The 13,409-nt window shown below is 40.5% G+C and overlaps 1 protein-coding gene across 1 annotated transcript; it reads right to left on the reverse strand.

Moving 5' to 3' along the window:
• Positions 1-803: 803 nt before the first annotated feature.
• Positions 804-12,401, reverse strand: LOC121725503. The gene is made up of 10 exons (XM_042112506.1): positions 12,366-12,401; positions 7,831-7,882; positions 6,846-6,988; positions 6,689-6,753; positions 5,354-5,512; positions 4,383-4,468; positions 3,676-3,758; positions 2,968-3,060; positions 2,240-2,330; positions 804-1,002 (listed from the first exon to the last, which is right to left on the reverse strand). Exons 1-10 carry the CDS (start codon positions 12,399-12,401, stop codon positions 875-877), a joined length of 936 nt encoding a protein of 311 aa, XP_041968440.1. The 3' UTR covers positions 804-874.
• Positions 12,402-13,409: the final 1,008 nt, after the last annotated feature.

The following is a 13,409-nucleotide window of genomic DNA, read 5'->3' on the forward strand; positions in this document are numbered from 1 at the left end:
TCGGACGCATATAAATCGAGAATCATTACTCCTCGTGAACGGGAGTTACATCCAGATACAAAAAGGACGGTATTGGCCATTGGGCAAGCCATATTCGAATAATATATTCTTAACTAAATACTATTTCGTCACAATACAAAATAAGCCGCTTTAAATAAAATAAAAACCTGTTTTATTGTAAAAAAAAGTAGTCTCAAAAAGCTAGGCTTAGTCTATTCAATATTGTCTGTTCGGTTTAGGAATATCATGGAATTCATCCGAGATCGTATATCACGTGTGCTATACCTAATAAAATAATACCTACAAATTATATTACCGTCAGAAGCTAAAAATTTCGTATGTAGGGCCTTTGGACCACCTCAACGGAATGTGCAGGAACTTTGTTTTCAATCTGTCGTATTATGTTCCTTACACTTCCCACCATATTATGTATCTTACGGGCTATGTTTCACAGAATGTAAGAGGCTAATGGACCATTGCAATACATAACCGTAAGTCGAGATGTTCAGAGTGGACAGGAGTTGTGAGTAGATTATTAATCTCGATATGAAGATGATGTATGTAATATGTTGCAACTTGCAAATATGTTTTTTGTAGAATGTATGGAGATAATAGCGTATGGAAGTCTCTAGTAATGTGGTAAAGTGTTTCTGTGCTGGTAGGTGTTTGAGGGTATGTGATGGTGTGGGGAGACATTTGGCTGCGGAGGTACAGGAATATGAGGGCCTGTAGTGATGCATGGAGTCGTCTTGTGATGTTTGATTGTCTGCGGAGGTACAGGAATGTGTATGAGGGTCCGAATGCTTGTCGAGGGACGGTGAGGTGTTTGTGGGGAGACTGGGCGACGTGTGATGGACTGCGGGTGGTGTTGGGTCTAGAAGGGCGGCGCGTCGTCGAGGGTGTGCAGCCAGTTGAAGATCATCATGTTGCGCTCGTACTTGGACAGCGGGCGGCCGCGCTCGCGCTCCAGGTCGGCCGCCGTCAGCGCCAGCTGCGCCGCCTCTGGATGATACACTTTTGTCTGTGTGTCTAAACACACTAGGCCGAAGTTACGCGGCGTAAATTCCGCGTGATTACGTCCGCAATGTCAAACGCATACTGTTGCGGCTGCACCGCAACGGCGCGCGCCGGTTGCGTTCTCCTAGCTGCGCGTGGCGCCGGCGCATGCGCCTTATGCGCGAGCGCATACTACATAGCTATATTAGTTATACGTATAGTTTTGAGTCTTGACAACTGTTCATTCCATAATTGTCATCGTATGCGACCACCTATTGTAACTCAGCAATCTTTATTAATACAGTCCACTTAAGTTCCTAATCTTTTATTTAAAACCTGGTAGTTTACACGTCATACAAAATGCGGATGCGACGGAATAGTGTGTCGTCGTTAATTTAAAATACATTGCGGGCGTAATCATGCGGAATTTACGCCGCGTAATTTCGGCCTAGTGTGTATAGACAGTCTATGATATAATATAGCGGACCGAACAGCGTTTAGGGCTCCCACACAAAACTGCGAATTCGCATCGCATCTGCGACAAATCTCATACTAATACCACGACTACCTCACAAATACCACGTTCTCACAGAAAACCGGCGTGAAACAGCGCTTGCGCTGTTTCACGCCGAGTGAGTGAGTTTACTTTTCCCTTCCCTACCCTCCCCTCCCCTACTACCCTTTTCTCTCTTAAAAGGCCGGCAACGCACCTGCAGCTCTTCTGTTCCTGCGAGTGTCCATGGGCGACGGATGTTGCTTTCCATCAGGTGACCCGTTTGCTCGTTTGCCCCCTTTATTTTATTTAAAAAAATGACATTACGATGCGAATTCGCAGTTATGTGTGGGAGCCCTTAATCTTGAATTTTGTTGACGTAATATACGGTATCTGATCTGATCGAGCATAGCCCGTGGCCCGGTCGGACGAATCTTTTTTTTTAACGTTTTTAACGAACACACTAATTAAAAGCAAAAGACAGCCGCTGTGCGAGTCGCTTAAAACTTAAAAATTGGTTAAGTAGCCATGCATGCTAATGCTAATGCTGCGAGTGTCCATGGGCGACGGAAGTTGCTTTCCATCAGTTGACCCGTTTGCTCGTTTGCCCCCTTATTTCATAAAAAAAAAATGTCAGTCAGTCACCTTTGAGTTTTATATATATAGATCTACTGAAAGATGAGCTAAGAGTTCAAGAAACAGAAAGAATATCGTACATGGAGTTATAGCAAATGTATGTATGTCTTGTACCTGGATGCACGAACTTGGTGTGCGGGCGCGGCACCGCGAGCGTCGTCGGCACCGCCCCGGCCCCCGCCCCCGCCGCAGCCGCCGCCGCCGCCTGCAATACCAAAAGTATTATTCGATTCATGAAACCGTTTGCACCTGTGCAAACAACACATCTAGATACCGTACATTTTCTGTGACTAGCACGTATTTCGTGGTCTTCTATTTTCCAAAATGTATTAGTTTTAAAGACTTTTCAATGAAAAGAAGTAAACCTCTTGCTTTTATATAACAATAATACAGGTATGAGCGTCCGTGGCCTAATGGCAGGTTCGAACCCGGGTGGAGGCGTGTACCTATGAGACATTTTCTGATCTCAAGTACATAATACGGACTCGGCTCGTACGGTGAAGGAAAACATCGTGAGGAAACCCGCACATAGTTGGTCCCAGACGTATTGACTAGTTCTTTCCTCTGGACTAGGCCGACTATGATGCGAGAATGCCGTATGCGCTTGGGCAACCATACGGACATTTAAAAATCTTGTCCCAGGCACTACAGTATTTGAAGAGTGGTTACTTCGCTCTGAAAAGTACTGTATAAATCATCCACAACGGATGTAAAGGCCTAGTTAATACAGGTATACAGGGTGTTTTATTTAAGGAATAGTAACCCAAAATTGGATGACCCAGGGGTCATTCTAAGCAACTTTTATTTTTGTAAATTCGCGTAAAAGGTAATATTGTGCCCACCTCTAGCTTGTCGAGGTTGAACTCGGACTGCGACAAGCGCTCGAGCGCGCGGTACGTCGTCAGCAGCCGCCGCTTTATGTAGTTCTGTCGCACCTGAAAATTTCACGTACATATATAATATACTAGCTATTTGACAGAGTTTTGCTCAGTATTCGATAAAACACGAATAAAATGACATTTTCTCAAAATGATTCCTAGGTTGATCGATTTATCGCCCGGACGGATAACGGAGTTGCAGGCATCATCTATCAGGATTCAGGCGGTATTTCAATGTTAATTGTGATCTGTCAGCTGGGTTTGACGTAACGCGACCAAACTACTTAGGTCCCCGATTTGCATAGGAATCGACTTCTCTGATAGTACTATGCCGCGATTATCACCTGAGTAGGGTCTTTTTCAGCTGCGCTCGCATTACACTGCATTAAATAATTTTAAGTACCTGCGACAGTTATTTTTTTGTTGTTTATTTTTTATTTTACTTTTTTTACCCATGTGCCTTATTGTTTTCTTTTTTATATTTTTATAATGTATATTTTTTATCTTTTATTTTCTGTTTTTGCTGTCATCTGTTGTGATGTGGTTATTTATTCAACAAGCACATACACATTACGTGTATGTGCTTGTTGAATAAATGTCCATTATTATTATATTTAGTTATACAATAATGATAGTTTTTTTAGCGTATGAATAAGTAGTTTCTGCACGCACCTTCTTATTGTCAGTGGGTAGGGGGCGTTGCGGCGGCTGCACGGAGTGCGACCGCTGCGGCGACGGCAGCTGCGACCCGCCCACTGAAACGACACATATTAATAATTAAGAGCATCATCCGCCACCTTCATACAGACATATAAATAAGTAAAGCCTTTATTCACTGACTGTGACCATACAATTTTTATAGCAAAACAAGAAAAACACATTTAGTCTGATTGTTCTTCGCCATAGGCCTCCCCATTTCCTTCCATTTGTCTCTGCCCCCGGCAAATCTCCTCCATCCTCCCATCGTTTGGTCTGACGTCCTTTTCGACTTTTCCCTTGTCAGTTGTCACACAGACGTACACTATCTCAAATAGTAATTGTTTACATGAGTGGATGGATCGGAAAGCTAACTATTTAAAAGAGGTAGGTTTTTTGCATAAATAGAGGCTTCAGGACAGGTAAAGTGATTTGAATTAAAAAAAATAAATGAATTTTATATATAGTCAAACATATTATATTAGAAAATTTTAGTAACATCCGCTTCCGTTTTCATTTATAATATTAGTAGGGGCATATCTCTGTACCATCGAGAAAATTGATTCCTAGGCAGTTGACGGATCTACGTCATGTTAGCTGTGATCGGTCGGAAGGGTTCGACATAACGCGACCAAATTACTTAGGTCCGTCATCTGCTTAGCGATGAACTTCTCTGTATCTACCTGCGACCCAGGTGCTGCAGGAGCGCGAGGCGGCGGTGAGGGTGAGCGCCTCCAGCGCTGCGCACAGACCCACCTCCGACGTCGCGCTGCGGACATCGGGGGAACATGAGTGGGTCGCTGGTATATTGCGTTAGTGCGAAAACACCGTTTGATTACAACAAAAAGAAAAGAGTGGTGTTAAGCGGGGAATTCACTATGCCTGACCGGGCTGACTTGTGCCAGACCGGGCGGCCCGCGGGCCGCCCGGTCTGGCACAAGTCTGGCGCTTGCCCCTATTGAACACACACAGAACAGGCAAGTCAGTCGAATAGATAGAGGGCTGCAGCTCGGTCGTGGACTCATGGACTCAATCTTCTTTGTAACAAATGATAGATCAGCATCGGCATTGATTTCTTTGGATTTTTCAATAAGTTCGCTGTATTAGCGGCATTACGTAGATCGGTGTTCATGTAATCCTTGCTTTTAACTTTCTACAAACAAGGATACGACCGGTAAATGGAAATAAACGAATGTCAAAAATGTTTTGTGCCTTCATTCCTAAGTTTAGTGTTTGTATTGTTTACAATAATATGTTTTAAAATAATATTTTAAGTGCACTCCAATCGCTCTCCAAGGCGCGAATGACGACGGGCCGCCCGCGCCCGTCGCGACCATTCATGTACAGAAAAATGCGATCTCGCAGGCAGGCTGCGGGCACGGGCCAACGGGCATGTCTGTGCCCGTACCTAGGAATTGACGAGCAGACATGAGACAGACCTGCCCGTGACGGGCGGCCAGGTAGTCAATTCCCCACTTTATACGTTTGACGTGTCTGTCTATCTGTGACATCATAGCATCCAAATGTGTGGACCCAAATTAGATCTAGTTTATTTTTGAAAGCTGACATTGTCGGCCATGTTCCTAGCATAGTTCATCATCATCAGCCCACTCAGTACTGAAAATGTTGAGCGTCTGAACACAACACACTGTACCTGCGCAGCGGGCGGAGCGGGGGCGCGCTGACGTCGCCGGCGCTGAAGCAGCGTCGCAGGCCGAGCTGCGCGCACAGCGCCGCGCACCCCGCCAGCAGCTCGCGACACGTGTCCGCGCCACCGCCCACCGCGCTGCCGCCGCCGCCGCCGCCGCCGCGTCTGAACACAACAGTTGCAGCATAAAGCTGCGCGTCCACTGCATCGGAATCGGAGCGTATGGAGCGTACGGAGCGTCGTCATTTACGAAATGCCGATGGGGTGCGTCCACTGCATTCGGATTCCGCATCGGCAATTTAGTTATTAATGTATATATGAAATGTGTGCGTTAACGCTTTGGAGTTAAGGTTGGATTTGCTATGTTCAGTTTTGATACTTTGTTTCGATGCGCTTTGACTCTGCACTAAATATATAAATTGACCCATAGACGCGGCTGCGGATGACGTCATCGGCATAAATTTCGGTCTCAGGCGCAGAAATGCCGATCCAGTGCACGCAGTACCATACAAATCAATACAAAGCAACAAATCCGTACGTTCCGTACGCTCCGATTCCGATCCAGTGCACGCGCAGCTTTACAGTTACAAACAGAGAAATGTATCAAATATTTTTATTTATTTATTTTATTTAAATATCTTTAAACAAGCAATTCTTGTATATATATGGGTTTCGGGAATCGGGGGCGATAAATCGTAGATCGATTTATCGCCCAATAAATGTCACTTTATTGGTGTTTTATCAAATACCGAGCAAAGCCTCAAGCAAAGAATATCGGTCAAATAGCTAGTTTCATTTTAATACGCAAAACAATAGGGAAGATGCGATATTTTTATTTTTGTGTTTATTTTAAAGAACTGCATGTAGAATAGACCACAAGCATATTGAAAAAATTAAAACACTGGAATTTACTGCAAAAACGCGGTTTAAAATTGTCAATTAAATTTTGGCGCCAAAACGGATCTGTAGTCTGTATGACGTCACTACTGTTTGACAATTATTGACAATGGCCCCAACTGATCGTACCTCTCAAAAAGTTGTCATGCCCGCATTCCATTTAGCGTTAAAAAGGATCGTTTTTGACGCTAAATGGAGCGCATGGAGAGCATGTGTGAACTGTGACATAAAATATTAACCTTCCAGTGGCCCTCCTTTTGTATTTGTTATTGTGTTAATAGCATTTGTTACAGCTTGGAACGCGCGCGCTCCAACGGCGCTGCGAAATGCTAAACGATAAAACCAGCCTTAAATTGTTCTAATGCTAATGTGTTCAAGAATTATATTAAGTAATCATAATTTTTCTGAAACTATATCTACTTCACCTAACAACCTAACACCTACTTCAAAATCTTGCCATCTGGATTTGGACTGGATACTCTCAATGTAGGATCAGGCCCCTGTCCAGCCTGCAATAAAGAAAACATCAATGGGTGACTTAACATCCACATTAACCACAGCATCTACATTCTACTTAAGACAATCAAATGTTTAAATATACCTTGCATGCTAACAGCTTGAGGACCCGGGCATCGGAGGCGGCAGAGGAGACGCTGAACAGTGACAGCTCCGTGGTGACGGACTCGTGAGACGGGGAGCGCGCCACACCCACTCCCCGCCACGACTCGCCCACGCACAGCTCCACTGTATGTTTATACTCAGGTAAGTTATATGCAACTATGACAAACTAGAGATCGCCCAATGGTCAAATTCGACCTTAGTTTCAACGACATTAGGACTACTACCTATACTTTGTATGTAGTAGTTCTAATGTATTTGTATGTGTGTGTGCTATAGTGTGTGTAATGTTTTATTTGTAAAAAAAATGTGTGATAAAAGTATAATTTCATAATAATATTAGCTCGATGCACTCCTTCACCATATAAACTATAACTGTACAAAATTTCATTCACCTAAGTTTCCCCATTTTTTGTCAATAGGGATACAAAGTTTTTGGCTCACGTATTAATATATAGATAACATGCTTTCTATAATTGAGGGATTTTGGTATTGACTACAGCTGTTCTATCTAGAGAAGGCTATTGTAAGACAATTTAATTATATTATGTGAATTACAGGTCTAACAATACATAATAGATTGCGAATTGGTTTTTTTTGTATTATACAAGATATAGATAAAACTCAAATTTATTTATACTTACTATGATTATGAGAAAACTTAAGCTGTATTGTCCTTAAAATGTTTAAGTATGACCTTATTTTATCTAGTAACAGAACTATAATATTATGGTAATATTCCAAAAACAACAAATTAACGGCTGTTCCCAATATTTGATCTATCTCTGGTTTTGCCCTACTAGAGATAGGAATAGCTCACAATTGACTTAAAATATATGTCTCTAATGTCTAATCTGAGCTATTCCTATCTCTAGTAGGGCAAAACCAGAGATAGATCAAATATTGGGAACGGCCGTAAGAGTGTTACGTCAAACGCCGGATCGTGCTTGAACCAAAACAAAACATACCGTTTATGTTGGGATCCACGGCGAAGGTGTGAATTGGCCGGCTAATATAAAACTGTTACCGTTCAACCCGGTCTTAGTACCAAATTATTACGTAATTTCGTAACATGAATTACTGAATTGTTTTAAAAACATGCAAGATGTAAAATAATCTTCCACAATTTGCCAAACAATTTGCGAATTGCGACGGTTTTTGACGTTTGACAGTATTTTGACACATTGGCTGACATTTTTTTTTCATAATATGGCGCTCGGCTTTTTAACTATGGCCAGTGTCAGGTAAAATATGGCGGGAAAAAAATATTTCTCGTGAAAAGTTTACAAAGTCAACTAGTCAAGTCAGTTGTTTTAGTAAAGTGGTAGTAAAACTTTTGATGGAGTTTTGGAGGGAACACAAAATGGCCCGTTTCTTGAAGTTGTATCACTTGCCCACACTTGTGAACGACATCGAATTACGTAGTGACGACGAAAAAATTAATAAATTGTGCAGTAATAAGAATGACAAAATATTTTTTTAAGCCGTCGTTACAAATAATAATAATAATAATTTTGATGAACTGTCAAATGTGGCCTATTAAAAATTTAAAATGCCCCGAGTCCTAGTCGGGGCCAATGATATTCTATGTTACTAACGTAACTAGATTGGAAGTTTACGGTAGCAACGCGTTGCCATTTCGAAGATGCCTGCAGGCATATCTTACATACATAATGACATAACGAATATATGACTTGACATTGTCTTTTGAACAAAAAAGTGGTTACGCATTTCTGAAAAACTTTTGTAAGACATTGCTACTCTAGTATTTTAGAAACTCATTGGTCGGGGCAAATTGAGAAATTTCCGAGCTTTGAAATTTTTCGGAAAGTTACCATCACTAGCCCCGACTATAGCGTTTTACGTCATGGAGTATAGATACAAAGAGAATGTCATATACTACGTAAACATGACGTAAACATGTAGATAGAGGAGAACTATCTTATATGGGGGATATTTGAAAAAGTGTCCAGTTGTACGCAGTAAATATCAGTTGAAAATCCTCCAAGAGTGGCGCTAGCAATATAAATTGAAGTTAGTCGAATAGCCGAGTTAACTGAGGTATTAACCCAGTAATTCTGTGGAATTACTGGGTTAATACCTCAGTTAATACAAATATATTTTGAAAAATATACCCTAAAATAGCTGAAATAAAAGCTGCTAAATGATTTAAAATTTACCCTGTTGCTATTGTAGCGCCACCCTAATTTAACGCATTTCAGCGGACACTTTTTACATACAGAGATAGTTCTCCTCCATCTACATTCCATAGTTTTACGCATTTTCTCCGGTTCCCATTTTGAGTGGCAGCGCCGGCAGCCGTTGTTTTACATCTCGGCTGCCAGCAGTATACTTACCGCTATAGTATATTTACCGCTGGTAAATATACTACCGGCAGCTACTACCGGCAGGTTACTACCCATACTACGTGTAACGCGACCTACTAAGATTTTTTGACCCCGCCCCCCTCCCCCTGGTGACCACGCGTAGTATATATTATGCCAAGACCTGCCCCCCTTCCTTCAATTGTTCACGTGGTATTGACAAGAATGATATAATCATTTTGTAAGTAGAAAGAGTATAATAGCTAGCAAATGAAAATAATTTGACTCACTATATTTTGTGTTTATTACATATGTTATTTATACAAAATAATCTTTGCATGTTTATAATAATAGTCATTACTAAGTAAGTACTTAATTAAATATGCAGGCCCGGATCTACGTTTTAAAAAAGGGGGAGCAAAATCCCAATTTGCCGCCGAGCAAGCAAAAATAGGTAATAATTTTCATGGTCACATAGGTTTTAACCGCAGAACGAGTTCTACGGAACTTTGTTGAATCGAAGTGGCGGTGATGAGAAGTCAGGCTGAGGTCCCTGGTGACAAGGGACGCCTTTTAACAACAGATATAATTCTGCGTAACAGTTCTGACAAAAATTGGTAGGATTTTATTGAACATGACACTCAATTATGAAGTTGACAGTCAGCTGCCAAACTGCGAAAAAATGAAACGTGTGATACATGACAGCAGCACTCTTTGTTTGACGTCCAGTCCTACGTTATACGTACACCACACGTACACATATTTTTCACACAGATTAAAACCAATTTCAGTTTCGTTTGATAGCTCGAGATTGTTGCTCTATTCCGCTACGTATATTTTAGATTTATGCTACAGACACAACTCGACTAGGCGATGTCACTGGGACATTACCTATACTGCAACGTCAGCAGCGTGTATGATGCATAAAGTTAATATACCTAGCGGAATAGAGAAACAAAGGCCTGCGGGGCTAAAATGATCGCTTTGGAGAACCATGATATGAATCATAGTATGATTCATTTTTTTGAAATCGCAAATTGCAACTTTGCTTGCAATTCATGTCTAGTAATTCGTACTGATTTGACATTTGTCAGTTTGACAGTTTCAATCAATTCATTTGCTGAATTGATTGAGAGGAATTGCCAAATGTGACCATTTTAGCCCCGCTGAGCAAGAGAGATGTCACTGTCAGTAACACTGCGAGGTAAAAAGAGACGTGTGATGACATGAGACATGACAGCAGCACTCCTTTTTTGACATCCAGTAGGCACGTGCCGCACGTTGACAATTTAATTTCATAGAATTCATGTTCAATCATGCTTTTTAAGTGTATGTGTACGTTACACATATTTTTCACACAGATGAAAACCAATTTTGGTTTCGTTTGACAGCTCGAGATTGTTGTGAACATCGATATAATATAACGACACATGATCACATCGATAAATTATAATACAATATATTGTGTCCCCAGACTCCGCTAGGTATATTAACACTTTATGGTATGATGTATCATGTAACCCAGGGAGGCGAGTCGAGCTGCTCTCGTGCGAGTAGACACTAGACAGACACAATAGCTCTGCCTGCTGTTTGCCTGCTGTCACTTCAGCTGCTTGCGCTGTGTAACCTATCCTTTATTGATTTGAGCAGCCGCCTCGGCTCGTGCAGAGTAGACAGAATTATAGAGTATGCTGACTTAGAACTGATGTTGAAAATTTTAAATTTGACAAATTAGCGCGCGTTCAGACGTGCGCGTTTTCTGCGCGTTTTTTGCTCGCGCGGATTCAGCACATGTGAAATTGCTATGAATGATGAATACGCGCGAGTAGAAAACGCGCAGAAAACGCGCACGTCTGAACGCGCGCTTATGACGAAAATCGTCACTAGGGTTGTTAGATTGTTACCTACGAATTTAAAACTATGACATATTCGCTGGACGTGTTCCTCTTTGGTCGTATTGTTGTTTGTGTTTTGGCACATGCGATTAAAATTGTCAGAATCCAATTTTGAAATCTTTATTATAAATATTTAAAAATAATTTATATCAGCCAGCGCGAGGCACATTCCGTTTATAATCCTAGTGAAACCCGACGAATTTGACAGATATTGAAACCTGTCCGTGTCCGTCGCAGTCGAACTACTGGTAGTTATGTCTATTGTGGCTCGTGTTTGTCAAGGTATAGCGAGAGAGGGGTGGGCTCACATGACGCAGTTCATGCACCTTTATTTTGTTATTTAAAGTTAAAAACCGATGTATACGTATTGCAGTTGGTGATAACTTACATTAGATAAATGATATCTTTTAAATGTAGGTAAGTTGTCACCAACCTCTGTATAGCAATAAAACATACTTAATCTATACTAATATTATAAATGCGAAAGTATCTCTGTCTGTCTGTCTGTCTCGCTTTCACGCCAAAACTACTGAACCGATTGTAATGAAATTTTGTACACAGATAGTCTAAAGCCTGAGAAAGGACATAGGCTACTTTTTAACTGGAAAAAGGGGTTGTAAGGGGGTGAAAATGCGTAAATTTGGTCAAATTAAGTTAGTTCCAAAAACTCAAAAAAGATGGCGCCAAGAGTCCCCTAGATCGCGCTATTGTTTGCTCGTTTGCTAAAATATTTCGATTCTTTCGATTGTTATACATGTTATTAAATAAGTCACGTACCATCACATATTATATCAGAAACAACAGTCTACCAATAATAAATACTAAATAGTTTATGGGTATTGGGCAAAGCTAAAGTTGTGTAATGCATTATGCAGCTAAGTTGTGTAACGCTAAATAAGCTTGGTATAAAAAAGTTTAATTAAAAAAGAATCATATTATACTATATATACTACACAGCTGTTTTGGGTATTTTGATTTAAGGGGTACCAGGGTTTCGAAAAAGCTTTTGATACCAATTTTATTGACACCGCGCGCTATAAACTGAAGTCCACGCGGACGAAGTCGCGGGCAACAGCTAGTCTTATATACATAAAATTCTCGTGTCACAATGTTAGTCACCGTACTCCACCGAAACGGCTTTACTGATTTTTACCAAATTTTATATGCATATTCAGTAGGTCTGAGAATCGGCTACTGGGTACTTTTTATATTGATAAGTGCATTTGTTCAATAAATAATAGCAAATTATTAAAACTCGAACCTGACAGCAACCATTGTTTGTACTTTGTGCGACAGGATAGCCGCGATGGTCGTTGCCATAGTGACATACCTACTTATTTAGTCACTTCAATAAAATAATATGGGCGAAATACTTTATATAGCAAAACAACGTTTGCCGGGACAGCTAGTACTGTTATAAAATGTATGAGTATCGTTATGTAAACCTGCGCGGAAACAGAGGTGGATAATATTTATACGTAAAGTATGTATAATATTATAATGTTACGTTGTATAATTATGTATACATGTGCTGCTGCTGCAGGCACGGCAGGACGTTGGCCCTTTGACAAAATGTTTGGAAATTAAGACATGAAAAGTTTATAGACTTTTATAGTGGTCCGAAATAGTTGAATAAGTACTTAGTGGATATATTTCGAAAAATTGAACTTTGGTGAGTTTTGATATTTCCCCGAACTCTTATAGCACTATTGTTTATCAACTATGACACATAATAATATGTATTAGTAATAAGCTTAGATAAATGATTGGTCTCGTAACTCGTTCGCGCGCTCGACTAGATACCGCGCTGTATAGAAAACACAGATTCCCGAATGCGGCACCTCAATATTGTAGTGTATGTAAAACAATGCACAAATATTGTTGTGTGCGTAGATAATCGGGTTGCCAGATACGTGACTGGTGCCCAATCAATGGGGAAAAATTAGTTGCTGTGGTCTTGTAATTTATTATTATTGTATAGTAAGTGCTGATTTTTCAATCACCAGATAAACTTTACCATTGGAATAAAGTCCATTCGAAAAGAATGCGATAAAATAACAACGTTGTTTAGGTCAACGAAATATAATGGGTACAATATTGATGAGAAAACAATACAAAAACAATGGTAGGAAGTTCAACGAAAGTTAAGAATGAGTCATAAAAAAGCAAACGTTAAAATTGTTTTCTCATTTGTTACTGTATTGTGTACTTACATAAAATATAAACTGTATTTAAGATTTTTATTATAATATGATACTCATAATTCATTTTTATTAATACACATTCATGATCCAGGAACATTGAAAACTTATTGTTACGTTGGCGGGA

The sequence above is a fragment of the Aricia agestis genome, chromosome 3 (assembly GCF_905147365.1).
Source record: "Aricia agestis chromosome 3, ilAriAges1.1, whole genome shotgun sequence".
In the NCBI taxonomy this organism is placed as follows: Eukaryota; Metazoa; Arthropoda; class Insecta; order Lepidoptera; family Lycaenidae; genus Aricia; species Aricia agestis.